Source organism: Lactuca serriola, chromosome 6 (assembly GCF_051521515.1).
Source record: "Lactuca serriola cultivar US96UC23 chromosome 6, Lser_US96UC23_V15, whole genome shotgun sequence".
In the NCBI taxonomy this organism is placed as follows: Eukaryota; Viridiplantae; Streptophyta; class Magnoliopsida; order Asterales; family Asteraceae; genus Lactuca; species Lactuca serriola.
The window spans coordinates 139,550,350-139,572,634 of record NC_136413.1 but is presented as its reverse complement, the minus strand read 5'-3'; the positions used below and the strand labels follow the sequence as shown (position 1 = coordinate 139,572,634).

At 32.4% G+C, this 22,285-nt stretch overlaps 1 protein-coding gene across 1 annotated transcript; it reads right to left on the bottom strand.

Moving 5' to 3' along the window:
• Window positions 1-9,117: 9,117 nt before the first annotated feature.
• LOC145056955 (putative lysophospholipase BODYGUARD 1) lies at window positions 9,118-13,643 on the bottom strand. The gene is made up of 4 exons (XM_079004697.1): window positions 12,736-13,643; window positions 12,288-12,616; window positions 12,017-12,216; window positions 9,118-9,747 (listed from the first exon to the last, which is right to left on the bottom strand). Exons 1-4 carry the CDS (start codon window positions 13,355-13,357, stop codon window positions 9,420-9,422), a joined length of 1,479 nt encoding a protein of 492 aa, XP_078860823.1. The 5' UTR covers window positions 13,358-13,643; the 3' UTR covers window positions 9,118-9,419.
• Between the last annotated feature and the right edge of the window lie 8,642 nt (window positions 13,644-22,285).

Here is a 22,285-nt window from a genome sequence, read left to right as displayed (position 1 = left end):
CTCGCCGAGTCCAGGATATGGACTCGCCGAGTCGCCAACTTAAACGTGTCTCGGGTCCCGTATCTACTCGGCGAGTCGGACCTATGACTCGCCGAGTCCAAGGCTACAAAAAAAAGAATACTCAAATAAGATTTACGTACCAGGAACCAGGTGCTACATCTTCACTTAGATTTCATCATATGTAACTGTAGTATAAAACCATGGATTGTTTAGTCACAGTTAATAACCCAGAACAAAAGAAATGTAAAATAAAGCAACTACTTTCATTTCTTTGTGTTTTTATAATTGCCTACTGTCATTTATATCCATTGCAACCTTGTACTTTATAAATTATCGTAATAATGCATTGTACTTTGATAAATCTCACAAATTTTAGCATTGTACTTACATATTTTCAAACTATGATGCTACAATAGGAACAAATGGAAGTATAATGCTCTAATTAACAAAATAGTGAAAGTACTCGCTGAATCTTGCATTTAACGCTACAGTCACATGCTTTACTCATCCAGTGGCTGTGTATCTTTTGTAACAGATGACTTCCTTGCAAGCAAAATAAATTTATTATAAAATTTTATGATATTTATCGAAAGAACACACATTTTCAAAGTCTATCTTATCATCTCCTATCAGCTCACCTTTGGGTTTCCCCCATCATGACAATTGAAAAGGAATAAAAGGGGGTAATAGAGGAAAGCATTGTGTGGCTAAACCGATAATAAATAGTACTTTCATGCCTTAATCAGTAAATACATAAGCAAATCTAGAGAAAAAAAATAGATCCATCATATTAATGTGAATAGTGAACAAATGTAAGAGTGAAGAACTTAATATGCATCTGTTTACATATAACCAAAATAAAAATGGGAAAACAAATATGATTAGCTCTTTGAAACTAAACTATTAACAACTAATAATGAACTTTCCATTAGATAATATCATAAATAAGAAAAAACTTAACCAAATATATCCTCTTTCCTTTCCATTCATTGAATACTTGTCCACTCTTTTGATCAATCTGGAGCTGCAAAAAAAAAAAAAGAAACAGATGACCGATCTATAATGTAGCATGTCTCTACTTACAACCAAGCCCCTGGTGTTTCAGTTTCACCGGTAGCTTCTCTGAAAAAAAGAACGCCATAATCAAACAACTACCTATTAACCAATCAAGTTCCAAAAAATTAAATTACAAGGATTTATAATGCAAAAGATTTTAAAAATGATCATCGTAAGCATCAATTCAAGTTCTCCTCTCACCCTTTTTATGGGACAAAAACTGCATTTCTTAAATTCCAAATGTCACAAAAATGATATACTAATCAACTTGAAGATGCTTAAAAGTTTACCTCTTGTGTTGGAAGTACGAGTTCCAGGCTCCATTAAGGAAGTACCCAAACCAAGAGATTTGTGTGGGTACCAAAACTAAATCTTTATCATCCTGAACACATTTCAAAAGAACAAAATGCATCAAAAACTCTATGCTACAGTGACTTGTAATTTTTGCTGTAAAATTGTACTTTACTACCAAGAAAAGATGATAGATGTGAAATATTACCATTATAAGCACCAAAATTTTCAAACTACTGGATATGTCTATATCTGTTGCAAAAAGAACCATCTCAAAAACCACCTGTAACTGGAACAATGGTGACTGGTTGTAGTGAGTTGATCGTCGTGGTTTAACGCCTCATTTGCAATTCTAGATGTGCACATTCCAATGAGGTACACGTGCCTTCAGATACTATAAAAATGCAAATATGGTTCATCGGTTCATCCTTCTCAATTTAACCAAATTAAAATTTAAAAAAAAATACTGAAAAACTGCAGCCAAACCACAACAAAATCAGGGATCAATATATTAACCTTCGTTGTTGTTATTGTTCTAAGGCTAGTATCATCATTTCAATAATCAGGTTCTTTCAAACACTAATACAAAACAAAATAAAATTATATCAATAACGTAGAAGCAAATCATCTGAAATTAGTGCAACTTAAATACTCAAAATATCAAAATCATAATTTATCTATTTTTCATTGATAAGTATTATACATAAATCAAACCAAAATTATAATAATCATAAAATTTGGAATATAAGTTAAATATCTCATAGAAACTATCCCAACAATAACTAAAACTTGTTTAAAAATTGAGAACTCGTAAACATAGTGGGCTGTACTTGTCGTATATGGGGGTATAGTGGTTGCACTCCTAGAACATAAAAATAAAGGGGAAGAAGCTCATTATCCAGAAATATCTTTTACCTCGCAAAGATAGGATCGAGTAAGAAGGGGGAAGTGAAAACGTGAATCGATGCAAACCAACAATCACCTGTTTGCAAAACAAATCTTGAACGACACATGTTCTTGTACCTTTCTTTCATTTTGCAGCATTTCGTTGATAAAATACCTGCAAATCAAACAAAACCTACAAATTGAATTAAACCTAAAAATGAGAAAAGAAAGAGAATGGTGATGGAGGATACGGTGGAAGCTTCAAACATTAGAGAAGGTAGTTTTAGTATTTTTTGAGGGTTATGCTGATGGAGGATACAGTAACAGATGGAATGGTGAACCGTGAACCTTAGTATACCTAGAGCAAAAAAGGAATAAGCCCTAAGTTATAATTTCTAAAAAAATCGAAATGAAGAGAATTAAACATGAAGCTAATGAAGAAATGAGAAAGAGAAACACCCATAACCTTTTCCAATACCTAACCCGATTTTATGCTTCGACAATCGTTAACTGAGATGCTTTTGGTTTAAGTATAAATGAACCCATAACCTTCTATGACACCATTATAAAGCAAAACGGAGGAATGGTGACAACGCAGGATTTTGTGAGAGGAGCATGGTCTCAACTCTCAAGAAGTGAGATAGTCTCGTTCAGTTTTATGCTTAAAACGGGGGACCAATTCAAATATCCTATAAAGCGGAGGAAGAAGCAGATACGATGGAGATCAATAGATAACATCTTAAAAATAAGCGATTTAAAATTTTAATATTATTTTATTCATATGTTGTTGTACTTTAAGCTTAGAAACTTGAACGTCTTAAAAAAATTATTATTATATTGATTCTATTTTTAGAAATAGTTAGATTTCTTTTATAATATAGTGTATATATATATATATATATATATAGGAATGAGTTCTATGGAAAACAAATAACTAGGGCAACATCTACCGGAACCAATAATCAAATGACACGTGTCCATTTCTTTCTTCACAAGTAATGTATTGTGGAAGTTATCGTGGAAGTGATGTGTTGTCATATTTTCATTGGTTCAAATATATGTTGCCCTAATCATTCATTTTCCATATAACACTTCCCTTCCCTATATATATATATACAGTGTTGCAAAACTCGGCCTACTCGGCCGAGTACTCGGAATCGGTCCTCCAACGAGGCGAGTAATGTGAACTCGGCCAAAAAACTCAGATTCAGTCAAACTCGGTCAAAAATCGGTCAAACTCGGTCAAAAATCGGTCAAACTCGGGCCTACTCGGTCTTACTCGGGCCTACTCGGTCAAACTCGGCCAACTCGGTCAAAATCGGTCAAAATCGGTCAAAGGGTCAAAATTGTCATAAAATGAGAAAAAATCAAGAATTTCAAGATTAATATGTATAATGCCTTTAGTGATTTATTATTTAACACACACATGTGATTATTACTACATATATATCTTAAATTTTCAGTAATTAGTCACGTAGTGAGACAATTGTGTATATTTTAGTTTTTATGTATTCACATGTATCTATTTTTGGTTATATATTTCAATCAAATTATGATTTTAACTTATGATTTTGACATATATAATTTTCCAAAAAATATTTCTACACAAATTACCGAATCCGAGTACTCCCCGAGTACTCCCGAGTACTCGCTACTCCCCAGTCGGCCGAACAGGTACCGAGTAGCGAGTTCTACAACCTTATATATATATATATATATATATATATATATATATATATATATATATATATATATATATATATGAGTCCTAACCTTATATGTCTCACAAGAATTTCTAGACATATTATTTTCATGTGTGTCTCGGGTGTATGCCACTAGGGATCCTTTAGAGTTTCAACTCTTGATAGTTTTGACCTTTTGGCCATTGTGTTTTATTAGTTATATTGGGTGAGCTTTTACTTATGAATTGATATACGCGAGTTCACATCCCCATGAATTTGTAATATCAAATGTTAAACAAAATGTTTTTGAAAGCTGGGATTTTCTGTTATCTAATAAAACATTATTTTAACAGTTAAGATTAAATTGATTTTAAAAAGACAAAACTCCAAGATTGGTCCCTATGATATTCAAAAAAACATTGGATGTGGTCCAAAAACATTCCAACTTGCATAGAAGTATCAAAATCAAGGTTTTTTTTTTTTTTTTTTCATGTTTTTAGTCTCTGAACAACTTGAAAAGATTATTTTACCATTTTCATTTCTTTGTTTTATTTTTTAAAATCTATATTAATAGGTTTACAATTAAAAAATAAAAAAAAAAATTGCCCACCCATCCCCCACCCGTAACCCCCCCCCCCTCTCCCTTCCCCACTCTCTCTTTGACTTTCATCCTTTCTTTGTCTCTCTCTATATCCATCTATTTATGTATTTCTCTCTCTCTCTCTCTCTCTCTCTCTCTCTCTACCATCTCCTTCCTACCATCGACATTGCTGTCTCCATCCCTTCTCTGCACTTCAACCTGCAAAACTCACCTCTGTTCCAGTCTTTATCTTCATTGGTTTACCAGAAATTACAAAAACAAATACATCAACACTCTTTCATATGCAATCTGCCTTAAGCAGTTTCAATCAAACTTAAATTCACCAAATCGAACATTTCAGATATCTGAATTCTTGTTCAACCAAATTAATTTTTCTGAAACTCATATGAGAAAGAAGATAAGAAAAAGGAATGACAATATTTGACAATTTGTGTGTTTATTCAAGATCCGACCAACACAGAAACCAACACAAAATGAATCAATCCAAAACCTAAACGTAAATGCAAATGCAAACGAAATAAGAAAATTGTTGATTAGAGAAGAAATTGTTTCCTCGCACCGATAGGATTGATACAAAGCCCTAACATGGAGTGCGATTAATCAATCAACGACTTTAGATGGCTCCTGCAACAATCATCAATGTCGATGTTTCAACGCAGATTTTCTAATACCTCTCCACTTGTTGAACGCAATTGTACAAAGGACTGATACAACCAATTACCCAATTAGTTTTTTTTTATTAAGAGAAGGCAATTCTAAATCAAATTACTGATTTTCTAACGCATATGGATTTATTGATGTAGGAAATTATGAATGAGGAGGAGGAAACGATGAATTACTTCCGGCGCCGACCAAATACAACAGCTGCAGAAAAAAGAAATGAAAAGAGTATAATTGACCTTTTAAGTGCATCAGGGACCAAAATCAAAAAAAAACCTTGATTTTCGACCTTCTATGCAAGTAGAAAATTTTTTGTACCTCGTCCAAAGACCGAAAGCCTATCATGAGAATGTTGATTGGTACCAAGGACCAGAAGCTCATCTTCATGAGATGTTGATCATTATCGAGAGGAGAAGCCTTCCATTTCCATGTCATCAAAAAGACAACAAATGTTAAATTTCACAAGAAACTTATTTAATAGAATTTCCCTAACCTTAACCGAAATGGAATTTTCCATTAAAGTTCCACAAGCTCATTTTAGCAAATGGATGATATTTTCAATATCAAATGGTCAAATCTTGAACATTTATTTGCCACTTTTCATTCATCCTCACAATCATCTTTTCTCACCAACCATCATACCTTCACCAATAAATACTTTTTATATTCTATTATACGTACTTTTTAGTGACAACTTACTCTTACACATTCCTCAACGTCATTTGAAGGAAAACTTAAAAAAAAAAAAAAAATGCAAACACCTTCTATTTCCATAATTCATCAACACTTCTTTCTCATCATCATCATTTAAAGACCAAAATACCGATGAAGAAAATTATCATCATTTCCCTTTGAAAAAGCTTAACTTGTTTAATATTTTTTCAAGAGTATTTATTTCCATTTATATCTGATAACTTAGTGCACCTTTCATCATTTAGAAATAAAAGTCTTTTTCAAATGGAGAGTATTTAAACAATTCAAGGGACTAATAGTATAAAGTTTATGGTTTTTTACAGTTGAAATATAGGGGTAAGAATGATATTTGTAATTGGGAAGAGTGGTTAGAATCTTTATTTTCTGATTTGTAATTTCTGAACTGTTATGTACTTTGTGTTTTGGTCCGTCATCTAGTTCTTTGCTAGGTGTGGATACCCTCTCTCTCTCTCTCTCTCTCTATATATATATATATATATATATATATATATATATATATATATATATATATATATATATATATATATTTACTGTTTTCAAAAAAAATTAATTAAGATTAATATAATGGAACTTTTGAGCTTTTATTTCTATGTTCCTCATCTTAAATTTTCTTCACTTCATGTTTGCCATGATTCAAACTTAATTTCTACATTATTGTCATTTTTATTGTTTTTAAGAAAACCCAAACCAAGTGTTTTACAACTACTGATAAAACGATTTTGTTCACACAAATAGACATGGATTTTAAATTTTGTTAACACATACTAATAAAGTGCATTATTTAAACATAAACAAATACAATCTCATAAAAAATATGCAAATTATACACATCACATTCAAATATTATACATAATCTAATGTAAATGGATTCATAAAGTACACTGATTGTTCTTAGAACGAAGGATGCATTAAATACTAAACTAGCAAGTAGGAAAGACCAAATGACAACTAAAAGTTACATAAAAGTATGGGAGAGAAACTCTTAGAATGTCAACCTTTTTTTAGTGTTAGAATATTATTAGGAGACTAGAAAGAAGCAAATCAAAAACCAAACAACTACAAAGAACATAAAATAATTTTCTATATAACAGATTCATTATGAAAAACCTTGGATTCAGAGTTCACACAGGCCCAATTTAACATTTGAAAGGAGAAACCCACCGAGAGTCCACCTACACAAACATATCACTAATTTGATCAAAATCAGGTATAAATAGATCAAATCAGCAACCGACACATTTCACCACTGAAAAAAAATGTCACGAGAGAAGAAAAAATATCTAGTCCTTTCAATAAACACCCCATAAGAAGAACAATAACTAGAACCAAAATCGATATTCCTATTAACAAATTCTTTCTAGTAGGTAACCAATCAAAAATAGCTCTCCAAATCATAATGTTTACTTTCTTAGGAACATAACTTTTTCATCTAGTTCTAACAATGTCAATCTAAATACCAAAAGACCATTTTCAAACAAATATTTGCATATAGAGACCTTGATATATGCATTTAGACCATTATGACTTCAAAATTGCCGACAGTGTGCTACTAAAGTAGAATACCCCCTCCATTTCATAAGTCGATATCAAACAAGAAAAGATAAATGTATGAACAAGTGTCATGCAACAAATTAATTGTGTTTATGATGGGGGACTTCTCATATGATATTTGAATAACCAAATGATTCCACAGATATTTGAATAACCAATTTAATTTCTTTTCAAATAATTAATATATATGCAACTTAGTTTGCGGTCATTAAAGCCTGCGCCTCTTAATTTGGAACAAACCCATCGTCACTCCTAATATTGGGCACCACCACATGTGTCGTCTTCATATCCTTCTTGGGTTTTTATTTTGTTACTTTTTGTTCGTCTTGTTCTTTACATTACGTATGTGTGTTTGTTTTGTCTCTCGTATAATATTTAAAATTGGGTAATATTTTATAATTATAAAAAAAAAAACTCCATCCTAACTAAAAAGCTAAAAAGATTGTGAAAACTCAACTTTGACCCAAATTGACAAATTTGACAAAGGAATTTTGGTTTGCAGAATCCGAACGAAAATATAATCTCGGAACTCTTTTACATGAAGGTGTGTTTGGTTGCCAACCCAGTAGAAAAGGGATTCCTTCAAAATCCATATTAATATATTATTTAAAAAATTTCGTCGTTAAGTTTTTTTATTAAAAAACGAAACTCTCCTCATAAACACAAGTACATTTTTCTCTAACATAACTTACCTTCTAACTTTTTTTAATGAAATATAAAGAAAATAATGTGGCTGAAATTCATTTTATTTTCTGTCAATTCTTTTGAATTCAAATTTCCCTTAAATCTTGATAACCGAAAGAAGATTCAAGATTGGATCAATTGAACAAGAACTCTTTCCCGATTTGGACCAAAAAGTTGTTTCTAACTTAAAATAGCATGAAAGTACACATTAATGCAAGCAAGAAACATTTAAGGAAGTATTGATGAATCACCATCTATATGGTTGTGCTCATTAAATCTCATATCTATCAAAAATCTAAAAGTCTACACTAATACAATAATATATATATATATATATATATATATATATATATATATATATATATATATATATATATATATATATATGTTCAAATGTTTTCACTATCTATTTTATGAATGTATGATTAATTCTGGACCAATCATTTTAGTTATTTTAAGAAAATAATTAATGCATATTAAATGTTGAAGATGTAATTAATATTCATTATATCTTCAACATATAATATACATTAATTACTTTTTTAAAATAACTAAAATGATTAGTCAAGAATCAATCATACATTCACACAATAAATAGTGAAAACAAAATTACCTAACCCTATATATATATATATATATATATATATATATATATATATATATATATATATATATATATATATATATATACACACACACACATAGCATCAAAATAAAAATATTTTTATTTTGACATTAAATTATAAAAGAATTAATTGAAGATTATGTGTCATAAAGTTTGTTTAATAGTTACTGAATTAGTTAAGACTTAACCGAGTCATGTTTAATCTTTTATCACATCCAATAAGAAACACATCAAAGACCATTAGACCGAATCAGAGGGTTCTAATTGTACTATCAAATAATATGAATTTGATAAAATCATACTTAATTAACGTCTTAACAGACCCATAAGAAGCATATCAAACAACTCAGTCATAAAATAAAATAATAATAATAATAAATACTAAAAATATTTTGAAATTAACAAACTTCGATTGAAAACCCAAATAAGAGATCGATACATCAGAGACAATAATTAAGAAAAAGAAAAACCTAACCAAATTATATACTACTAGTATTGATTCATCCATTTCTTGATTTGGATGGAACTATATATCACGATCCATTATTTTTATGGGCATAAATATATAGCCTTAATTTTGAGTTGAAAACCCTTTAGTTTGTTCTTCTATGAAGATATATAATTGTGAAAGAAACCATCAAATCAAATGTTTTATGGGCAAACTAAACCTCTATCTTGTTTTTGCATTTTTCCAGATATGCTCAAGTTCTCTAGCAAAGGCTTCTTGACGTCCAACAACAATGGTGAGATGATCTTTCTTCTTTATTACCTTAACATTTGCTCTAGGAACTTTGTTCTTGACATGTTCGCTACATTCAACAGGAATAAGTTCATCATCTTCACCATGAAACACATTTACACTGCAATTCAACTGGTTTTGCACTGTATCTAAGTATCCTCCCATCTTTGCAGCTGTACCACATATAACGTTGTGTAGGGTATGCCATGCAGCATTATGTGTGTGACAACAAAATCCATCGATCAAATATGTCCTAATCCTGTGTAAAAAATCAAATACATATATATTGATCATGAGATTGTAGTTGAATGTATTAATTTCTAACTTGTTGAATTTGGAATATTTTATTTGTTTAATGTTCGATGATAACAAAGAAAATAGTATTATTTTCTTTGAAACAAAAACACATGAAGAAACGGATTAGTCTCAACAACATGTGGCCTACGCTTGGGTCCCTTTGAATATTCTATATCCCTGTAGGTGGGAGTAAATACGAGCAACAAATGTGATTAATGTTAGGTTTGAATATATATATGATTAAGGCGAAGTAATTATTTTATTAATAAATTTGGTAAACTTATTTAAATTAAGTGATAATAAAATTAAAAGAAAATAGATGTTAAAAGTTGATGAATGGTCAATTCTACCCCAACTGTATGGACACATATTATATAAATATTATATAACAATTACGAATAAGTAACAAAAAAAAGGCATATAAACATTAATTTTACACTAAAAATAATAAATTAAATATTTATTTATATATAAATCTAATTATTATAATTTCATAATAAACAATATTATACCGGTTGTCAAATAATCAATTGTTACTGTTTATTTTGAATTAACATATTATTAATGTAGTGAATACATATATTTTTTTAAACTTCTGAAAAGCGGTCTCTAACCATATCCTGATATCCATATGTAGTATTTCTTCAGGTTAAGTCCACCAATTAATTAAAATAGAGTAAACTATACATTTGAGCCCTCACTATATATGTTTATATTTATATTTATAATCATGGTCCAACCTTTTTATTCTTTATATTTTTTCAATTTGAGTTATAATTTTTATATATATATATATATATATATATATATATATATATATATATATATATATATATATATATATATATATATATATATATATATATATATATATATATCTGGTTCCTTTTTTAAGTTTCTATTACATTTTTTTTCTTTTCCAAAAAATAACCATATTTTTAGCAAAACAATTGTGAAAATCCATCCAAAGACCAAACTTATAATATACTCTATTACACTTATAAGCTTTATTTTGAAAAAGTCAAAAAAGTTATTAAATTGAATAAAAAAATAAAAAATAAATAAATAAAAAAAGTCATGCAATAACATTAAATCGTTGACACCGATTCAAGCAAGTGGTATTTATACTTGTGACTTTAGTTTTTAATCTAAGTCACAATATTATAAAAGTCAAACTAAAACATCATTGATCTAACGAATGAAGCCCAACGCTTTGATCAACATGTAGCCTTATCATTAAATCATTAAATAGCTACATATTAATGGTTTCATTTTGTGTGCACAAGTTAAAATATCTTAAAAAATTAAGATTTGTAAATGTTATAAAAAAAACAATTACATTAATGATATTTATATTTTTTCAATAAAATACTACAATAATAAATTTCTGTATCCTTGCTGAATTTTCAAAATGTTATTTAACATTTAAGTCTATGGTATTTAAGAGATTCTAAAAATGTAACCTTTTAAAATCTATTTTAAGTTTTAATACCGAATTTAATTAACCGTTTCTATGAAAGGGCATTTATTAATATCAGATGCGTCCTGTGACACGTTTGAAGTTTTGCAAACAATTTATTAGATGCCGAAGTATATTATGAGGATTAAAGGAAAAAAAAAATGAAAGTGTAAATGTATTTAACTTTTAAAGTATAACATATTTTTGGTCCTTATAGCTAATTTTCATAATTTTGGCCCCACAAGTTTTTTTTTTATAGTTTTAGTCTTAGAACTTTTAACGTCTTTGTCCATATTTGAAATAAAATGAAGATTAATTGCTATTTGATTAATATTAATTTTTGTCCCAAAATATAATCATGTTCATGAAATATGGCCCAAAAAGGTTAAAACAATTAAACGGAAAAAATAAAATATACAAAGGGATCAAAATTAAAAATAATAAAAAATAATAAATTATACATAATTGGTCGACCCATATACGTTTTAAAGCTTAAAATGACCAATCATACTAAAAATCACCAAAAATATTTACAGTGATATTTTCTACCAACTATGAAAATCATTTGTATAATTTTGTCAACTACTAATTTAATCTAATATTTATTATTATTTTATTTATATATATTTCTGAAAATTAATTACTCAAGGATTTAAAAGTAAGATTTGGTGATGACGACGGACTGCTGTCATAAAGCTAAATTCATCAGTGCATTAAAGCGGTGGCGTTGACCGGCTCCGCCGGTCAACAAAGAAGAAGTTAAAATTTTCACCTGTTTCTGGTGATGAGTTTTGCCAGAAATTCCCATGTCCGGTGTTGCCGGCAGATCAACAAGCAAATCGTCCGGCTAACATGCTCATACCAGGCGGCCATCGACGCTCCGAAAGCAATCAACGGCCACACCTGCCGCGGCGCCACCTTTCTCATCATATACTGCGTCGCCTCCTCCCCTTTCGGCGTCGGAAAATACGGCTGCCATAACCCATAAAGCTTTAAACAAAATGATCAAAACTTGAGAATTTACGAAAGATTTTGATTATTACCGGAGCGAGCAAGGTGAGGGACTTGACGGAGTTCGGGTATTTAACGGCGAGTGCGAGTGCAAGAATGCAACCGAGAGAATGAGCGACGATGTGAAACGATTCGATTTTGTTGTGTTCAAGAACTGATCTTTCGATCATGTCTAAATGCTCTTTCATGGTGTAAAGAGAATCATGTGGCTTCGGGCTTTTCCCAAACCCTAAAAGATCAATCGCGAATAATCTGTATTTTGATTTGATCGATCTCGAAAAGTTTGGAAACAATGTCTCTGTCCAAAATGCAGATGATGATATAAACCCATGAATAAACAACACATTCTCGCTAACATTATCTGCCATGATGATCATAAGTTCATAACACCAATCAAACGAATTAGAAAATCAAGAAGATTGAAATGACAATATTCGAAAATGGAAAATGGAAAATGGAAAATGGAAATCAAGTTCGAACCTTTTCGTCCTCCGATATGAACAAAAAGAGTATCTTTACAAGAAGAATGCGACCACGAGTTACAGGTATCACAATCGCAGTCCGACCACCGTGGAACACGGTGGGGCTTGTGACGTCGACCGATCTTTTCTTGGAGCATCTCAACAATGGTGTTGTTCACCATGAACGGCGGCGAGTGTGACTGGACGTTTTTGGTTTTACTGACAGAAGTAACCACAACCTTCCGACGTTTCACCGTCGTCTTGGACACCTCCACCGCCAACGACGGCCGGGAATAAAGGGTGTCGGAGATTTCTTCAAGGTGCAACTTTGTCGACGTCAGGCAAACGATCTTCTCCACCTCACCTTTCTCCGACACCAAAATGTTACCACTATTAATGATAGTTTCCTTCGGTGAAGAACAATAACATGGCTTCCATTCATCTTCCATAAAGAAATCAATAATCTTGTAAACATAACACAACACTACATCAAGAACATCAAGTACAGAAAACACAAGAAAGCTCAAAACGCCATTAACGAACTTCCCGATGAATCCAAGAACAGATCCCGTCGTCGTCTTTCCCATCACACCGAAATTAGAGACGAAAGCAAAACTCTCCGCCATGATCACCACCCACATGAACTTTATAGATTTATAAGGGTGAAAAAGATTAGGCGAGAGTTACAAAGCAAGTATCATGTGGTAAAAAACACTAAAAATGGCAGCTTGCAAAGAATTAGAAAACGAAAGGGGAAATGTGGAAGTAATCGAAGTCGATTGAAGCTATAGTGAAAGTGGGTATGGAGGTTGGAATATTAATTATTGAAAAATGAAACTATATTTTATAGAGTATTTGTATGTGTGTGTGTGTTTATGAGCCAACTGGCGAAAAGGCATGCAGTGGTTTTTGAGGAAAGCGTGTGAAATAGCGATTGTGTGTGGTATATAAATGAAAGCGTAAATCGAGGGGGGAAAATGAAGAAGGATAGGGAAAATGTTGGTGGTGGTTGAACCGCCGAATGACTACTACATTTTCTTCTCCGTATTCAGGAAGAGTAAACCGGCCGGTTAGGAATTAATTAAAAGTAACAACTTTTATCTATTACATAATATGATTTTATATCGAAATCTTTCAACAAAGTCTAAGGATCGTGTTATGCAAGTAAGCAAGTAATAACACAAGGAAGCAAGTAAGCAAACAAGCAAAGAAGGGAAAAAATGGCATAGAAAGTTAACATGTTTGATCGATGTGAGTTACATCCACGATTAGGAATCCTTAAGTAGGATAAAAAACACTCCTAACAACTATTAGGTTTAACTCATATATACATAAAAACCTAGAATAACAAGAGAGGTCCATTTGAAATCGTTTTTCAAGTTTATTCACTTTTGTTTTTGATCGTGTTACTAAAATCCAAGTCACATTTTAACACATCGTTTTACCATGTGTGGTTTATTTACTATTATGGGAAAATAAGATTTAAAGTGGCAATTTTGATCTATTACATAAATATTTATCTATTTAACTATTTTGGTTTTGTTTTCATTTTTAAAGGGAAAAACATGTATGATCTATTGAAATTTACTAAGAGCATCTCGACGTAGGCTTCTTTTATAATATCATAAGTTATATTTAACCTTCTCCATTTTAACTATATTTTATTTTATAACTATTATACAATGTTTTCGGTTTTTACTGTATTTTTAAAACTAAAACATAATAATTTTCATATTTTAAGTATATAAATAAAAACTTAATATAATTGTATTTTATATTTTAATAATTTGTGTTTAAAAAATGATTAATTATATGAGATGATGTTTTATAAAACAGTTTAGATAGATGAGGGTAAATTAATTAATTTATTATTAAATAAATAATTAAAAAAAAAAAAAGAAACGAAAAGCTATTAAATTAAACTTAACTGTTGTAGAACTCATTTATTTAGAGATCAAAATTAATAGTATGATAATGTGTCAATAACTTTAAGTTTTAGAATAACTTAATCATTTGGCAGGTGGGTTGCTAGTGAAGGGGCAAAAAGGAAGAGAGAGAATGAGAGAAAATGGAAAATGACATAACCATTAGTCAATCACCTTACTCATCTTCATGCGCCTTGGCAACCACTTCACAGCCAACCAACTGGAGTCAGTGATGGTGTTCACGTGTGGGTTCGTTTGCCACATAGGATCTCACGCGTAAATTACCCCCCCACTCCAGATTCCAACCCAGTTAACCTGCTGCCAAATCAACTTTCTTTTCTTCTCTCTTTCATATTTCCCAAACTACTTAACTCACCCAATTTGTAATTTAAAAAAAAAACAATAACTAATAAAAATCATACATATCCAATTTACAAAATATTAAAATCATATAAAACTAATTCAAAAACTAATTTAAAAACATACAAAATTATTATGGTACAAATATAGAATCATAATATACTAGTGGTTATTGCATGGGTTGAAATTGATGGAATCAGGTTATAGAAGCCACATATCAAACCCACACAACCCACTGCTCTTAACCTACTGATGAGGAGTGGTGAATTAGAGGTACCAAAGACCAAAAAATATCTACTCTTTATAACAAACCTATTTTTCTTTTATTGGTTGGTATCCTTGGCATATTTGTTGGAGGCAAAATAGTTATTTGCTTAGTAGTTGGTCACATGGAACTCACATTAATGGCATTACGCTATATCTACAAACATTAAAAAACATGTCCACAGGAAACCACCTAGGTATATATGATTATGCACTTATATTCCCACAGATCATAGTTATAGTTGCATAGAAACAAGGTATATTCCAATAATTTGTGATGACCTGCATGTGCATGTTTAATTTTCAGTATCAAAACTGAATATTTCATTTCCATTCTTGCTTTCGAAGGCTAGAAACCAATTGGTTTCACAACTCGATACTTGTTTTAGTACATTGCATTGTCAATTGTATGATCAATTTAGGGTATGGAATGTAAATGTCATTAGTTGGTTACCTTTAGGCATAATTTAGTTTATGTAGATTCTTCTTGATAGAAAGGTATATGTTAATGTCTTAGTTTCTTTCTTTGTAGTTCATCTCAGATATCCTAAAGAGTGTTAGAAACAATGTTTGAATCAATCGGATATATTAAAGCAATAAAGAACAATGAGATCTAAATATGATATGTTTAGCTTTGATTAAGTATGAATGACAAAGGGTTTTCGAGTACACAAAGCATAAACAGAGAGTGTTCCTTCCTCTAGACCTAAGTACTTACCCTATTTATAGGGTACATCAGACATACAAAAAATGCAAGGACTAGTCTATACATATCGAAACCTGAAATGCCTTGTAAATAGCTTAGATAATGAAAGTACTTATCTTTCGTTATTCATATACACAAACGCTAAAGATATAGCTTTCGAATCTCACTACAACATTCGAATCTATAATCTACCCCTTAGTGAGAATAGTTGAAACATAAAGCTATAATCTTCATTACCTGTAACAGCTCCCTTCGAATCTCCATATACTAAAGAATGATCTTTTGGATCTCTGCTTTGTCTTCATTGTCGTTCCTCTTGCAATTACTGATGTAGATTAAAAGATTCAAAAAATAAGAGTTTGAGTATCTCTCAATGTCATTCACTTGGAAAAGAAACTTCATCAACTTGCCATTCTTGTTCTTTCCTTGGAACACTACGCTAAAAGGATCATGAATAATCTCACCATCTTCAAACTGATCAATGTTCATCCTTCCTTTCAACAACGATTGAGGCACCTTTGAGGTTTTATTGGTTGCCATAGCAAGATCTATATTTGTAATTGCAAAATACTCATAGTAGCAATCAAGAAATGCCTTTATGTGACCATATCCAAGAATAAATGCATCTCTATTCACCTATTCCACTTTCGAAACATCAACATTGCACAAAATCTTTGATATAGTGATGAGATCATTCAAATTCATCAACAAAAAGTCTGCAATTATGAACTCTAATGCCACATTATTTTTCCTTATGACTGAGTATCAAAAGTTCTGCAGCAATCCTTCAAAAAATCATTTCAAGAACCATTGACATTACTTCGACAATCTTTACTAACAACCAAACTTCCTCTTCACTCTTTCCTAAGACTGCATGAAATCGAATCTTCAATCTCTTTTATTCATCTTTGTCGTTGAAGTTGTGAGCTATTTTGAACTGAGTAGACGTGAATAACATATGATTGATTGGGAAATCGAGTTAATTGAATTCTGAGTTTTCGTTTTCATAAATTTTCATTGGCCTTTTCAAGAATTCATCATTCTTACCAAGTACAACAATTTCTATTCTTTCGTAACACCAATGCTTGTTAGGATCGCCTTTGTTCAAGCATGGTGGATCATTCACCGCCTTTCCGTCTCTATTACATATAATCTCTTCTTCTCCTCGATAGTTTTTTCAACTTGAATACATTTCCCTTTCTCTTTGTGATCAACATTTGAGGTTGATTTAACAAGGTCCGAACTCGAACCTCCAACTCCTTCATTAATTGAAATTCTTTTATTGTGAACTTTCGGCTGATTAACATTCCCTTTTGAAAGATTCCATGTTGTATTGGTTTTTGTTGATGATACGACAAATGGTTGTTGGGTTATGAGCATTCTAACACTCCTATGGTGTACATGCAACCCTAGAAATCTTGGATCTATGTTTGACTAAGATACATGCAAAATGATTTTCCAAGGTTCATAATCCCATCTAGCATATATGGGGATCTTTTATTTTAATACTTAGTAAGAATTACATACCTCTTTGTAGCTTGGATTCCTTTGAAACCTTGTGAGCCTAGCACCTCAAGTGTGATGCCTCAAATTCTTCACACAACACCAAGTACACTTGGAATAAACTCTTAAGAAAATAAGAACACTTAGTATTTTCGACTAGCCCTCTTTTTCACTCTAGTGGCCGAAAATGGTGAAGAATAGCTTCTTTATATAGTATGTTACAATTAGGGTTACACCATGTAAACCCTAATTGTCATGACCTTTCATTTCCATGACCCATGGGTTATGTAAGCCCCATGGAGCATCCATGGAGCATCTTATGGGTTTAACCTTACTTGATAATCCATGGAGCCTTCGCCCACTATATAAGTTATGGATGATTGACACAATCAAACCATATATTTAATTAGTCTTCTATTGATAACATAATTAACTCTAAGTTAATATACTATTAATATATTAGAACTTATAATATATTAATAAACCATTTGTGTCTTATTTCTCTCATTTAGTCTATCCAAGTGCATGATGCCATGCAACCCAAATGGACCATGTGGGTCGGGTCAAGTACATACCAAATATAGTTATGCACTTAGACACTATATCTAACAGTCCCCCACTTGGATAAGTCTAATAATTATGGTTGCAAGTATGACTTCAGGAACCGATCAGCAATCGTAGCTCTTTCAAGGTCTCTCGGAACTGAGAAGATGATGGTGTGCCATTTTAGATAAGTGATCATATAATCCTTTGTTCAAGATATCAGCCGGACAAACACATGGAACAATGTCTTTCTATTGTCTAGCAATTGTTTCCCGATTTCCGATTTGTTTGACATAGAACTTAATTGAACACATCAATTTAGTTCTGACTGGGCCCGATACATGGGTCAAAACAAAATCATCGAGGGGCTCAGATATCGCTTCTAATCCAAGAAGGAACAAATAAACTTCGACTCATATGTTTGCTCTACCACTTGTTGAATTACACACAAAGGTACGTTTTATAACATCGAGTTACCAATGCGTTTTCGTACAATCAATGCATAACCAACTCATAGGTAACAAATCATATGTCTAGGTTTGAAGACTTATATGATATTACCATCTCACGATCACCCGAGATAAATTCCATGAAGTGATACCAGTGAGCGTGGGTTGAATCCAATACTCAGAACTTATGAGCACTTATGAGTGTTGTAGCCCCCTTTGTCCAACATCTTGGACCTCTACAAACCAGCCCATGACAGTCTTGATTCATATGTACTTCCAACATATGATTGACTGTGGAGAATTTGAATAATATGATATATACCATAACATAATTGTTCTGGAAGTCAAAACATGCAAAAAAGAAATACTAGTAAATGATTGACAAGAGATAGCAACAATATACTCATAAATAACAACTTTTATTTATCATCAAATGTCAATTACATTTTAGATATTTCAAAATTATCTAACTTCTAAAAACTAATATCATCTCTTAGCCCTATGCTCCTAGCATGTTGAAGATGCTTAACCCTACTCATTCCCTTCGTAAGGGGATCTGTCGGGTTCTCATCTGATGCTACCCTCTTTGCCACGAGAATTCCTTCTTCTATTCGATGTCTGATGAAATGATATTTTCTGTCGATGTGCCTGGATCTCCCGTGATCGCTTGGTTCCTTTGCTAAGGCAACTGCACTTTCACTATCACAAAAAATTTCCATGGTCTCTTTAATAGCTGGTACAAATCGAAGGTCTCTGATGAAGTTCCTTATCCATATAACGTCCTTTGCTGCTTCACTTGCTGCTATATACTCTGATTCACAAGTGGAATCAGCCACTGTATCTTGCTTGGAACTTCTCCAAGTAATTGCCCCTCTATTTAGGGTAAAGACCCAGCCCGACTGAGAGCGGAAATTATCCCTATCAGTCTGAAAGCTAGCATCACTATACCCTGCTACTTTTAAGTCATAACTCCCACCAAGGGTAAGGACCCAGTCCTTAGTCCTTCGCAGGTACTTGAGAATATTCTTTACTGCAGTCCAGTGAGCCTTTCCAGGATTACTCTGATATCTGCTAACCATGCTTAAAGTAATAGCAACATCAGGACGAGTACAAGTCATAGCATACATGATCGAGCCTACAGCGGAAGCATATGGGACTCGACTCATCTCATCTATCTCTTCAACTGTACTCGGGCTGTTAAGTATTTTAGTGTTGCGTCTTGGGCCTTTTGGTTTTGTAATCGGGTTGGGCTTGTCCGTCCGTATTTATCTAGAATAGTTTCCTTTTATCTAGATAAGTTGTTAGGGTTTTAATATAAATATATGCATGCATGTATTCGTATAATAGAGAATAGTCGATTACGTTGATTCTTGTAACCCTATAACACCTCTACAGATTGAAGTTCTTTGTCGAGCTCTTCTGGGGTATCTTTGCATTAATCATTCAACATATTCAGTGCAATACTTGTGTTCTTCATTACGTTCTTATTTATATTTTTCTTAGAATCATACGATCCTGATAGAACATTGTTCTAACAATTGGTATCATAGCAGGAGATTGTGTGATCAATACACTTTACTTCTGTATTCACAAATCTTTAGGGTTTCCGGTTTTATCGAAGCCGTCGTCTTCTTAACGACAACTACTCAGTTTTTGATAAAACCCTAATCTCAAGTTTACAGGTAAGATTCTAGCAGCTCACCATGTCTCATGACGATACGCATACAAACCCAATTAACATCTCAAACAGCATCGGATCTACAACTAGAGTTCCCATACTCTACACTCAAGACTACGAAGTATGGGCTCATCACTTTTAAGATTACGTGGTTGGATCTGAAGATAATGGCTATCTCATCTGGGAAGCTATCATTCTTGGACCGTTTGTGCATTCAGAAACAAACACGATCGTCAAGACACAGAAGGATTACAACAAGTTGGTGACAGATGTTCAGAAGATGCCATAAGATGAGAAGGACAAGATCCTGTGTAACGTTAAAGCCATGCGAATGATAAGATTCGCCTTACAATCTGAAACTTTTCGGCTTTTAGGCTCATGCACAACTGCTAAGGAGATCTGGGATAGGTTGAAGGAACTTTACTCAACTGATGAAGATCTGGAACACTCCATTCAAACTCTGTTGCTGTCAGAATTTGGAGTTTTTGAACAGAAACCTGAAGAGAAGCTCATTCAGACCTTTGATCGGTTCAATCATCTCTTAAGTAAGATGATCAAGCATGGAATTGAGAGGAAGCTGATCGAGCAGAAAGTTACATTCATGAACAGGCTCAGACCAGAATGGATGGCTGTAGTTTCCACTGTGAAGGCGCATGAACAGTTCAAATCCTACTCACTAGCGAAACTAGTTGGGATACTAAAGTCACATGAAAGTGTTGTAACTAAGGAGGTGAAAGTGGTCTCTGGCATGGGATCGCTGGCTCTTGTCTCTAAAGGAAAAAGTGTTGTTGAGGAAGAAGAAGAGTCAGACATGTTAGAATGTGATCTTACAAGTGAGGAGTATGCTTTAATGATAACAAATCCAAAGAAATTCGCAAGAAGAAAATTTCCCACCAATAAGAACCGAAATTGGCAGGGAAGTTATAGTTCTGAGAAAACAAAAGATGAACCGAAAGTCTCTTCTCAAAAGGTGGAAGAGAAAAAGGAAAACAAGCTTGCAGGAGACTCTGGATACGACTGCAACTATTGTCACGGCAAGAACCACTTTGCCAAAGATTGCATGTTAAGAAAGATGGCTGAGAAGAGAGAGGGTGAAGATGATGAAGTGTATTACATGCGTAAACTAGAAGAAGTCAAGAAGAAAAAGGCTTCCAACAGCTCGATGAATGCACTAATTGTACAAGAAAATGCAGGGGAAGATGAGTTCGGTGGTGTAGAAGTCTGGTCAACAGAATCTGAAGACGAAGAGGTTAGAAGACCCACTCATGGAAAGGCGCTTGTGGCAAATAATGAAGGTTCTGGTGGAAAATGCTTTATCGTCACTAATGGTCCATGAACCAAAAGTGCAGACACAGAACCAAACCTGACAGAAAACAAGTGTTTTGTAGCCAAGCCGGTGAGTGAGAAGATCAACGACTGCGATCGATTGATCAAAAAGGTACATTCTATCCTTGAATCTCTTAAAATTCCCAAAATTGAATATCTAGAAGAATTAAATGAACTAAACTCTAAATTTTCCAACCTAAGTAGTAGCCTCATGCAAACCCGCTTAGCAAACTCTAACCTAACTGACCAACTCGGCAGGGTGTCTTCAAAAAGTGAGGAGAGGAGGATCTGGATTGAGCAGAAGGAAGCAGAGTTAGTTAGGGCTAAGGATGAGAGTATTTATTTGCAAAGAGACAATTTAAAATTGTTAAAACAAAGAAATGTTTTTTGTTTAATTGCTAAGCGTCTTTATACTAATATTGCTCAATTACATTTAAGTTGTGAAATTGGAAAGAAAATACATAAAATGATTTTGCCCTTCCTTGAATTTAAGGAAGATGATGTTATAGCAGAGTGTGAATCAGAAGTATCCTCTGAAGAAACATCCATGTCGTATAGGCTAGGTTTAGATAAGATAGAAACTTTCATCGATTCTAAGGAACATAAAAGTATGTTAAAAGATATCTTAGATGAAAATGACAGGTTAAAGATTAAAACCGAAACTATACGAACATTCGATGAGTCAAATGCCAAAATTGTTAAAGATAATAAAATAAACTTAGATAATTCATCTGAATTTGATGCGGAGAGTGAAATGAGTGAAATCTCAGTAGAGGACGTTGTTGATTGTTCTAAGTTTATGAAAAATGAAACCC

Bases quoted from the DNA above. Each gene is read 5' to 3' on its own strand.
- LOC145056955 (XM_079004697.1), bottom strand. From the start codon at position 13,357: ATGTGGGTGGTGATCATGGCGGAGAGTTTTGCTTTCGTCTCTAATTTC. The intron at 12,617-12,735 runs GTTCGAACTTGA...TCATCATGGCAG, and splicing joins TCATATCGGAGGACGAAAAG to ATAATGTTAGCGAGAATGTG. The intron at 12,217-12,287 runs GTAATAATCAAA...GGGTTATGGCAG, and splicing joins CCCTCACCTTGCTCGCTCCG to CCGTATTTTCCGACGCCGAA.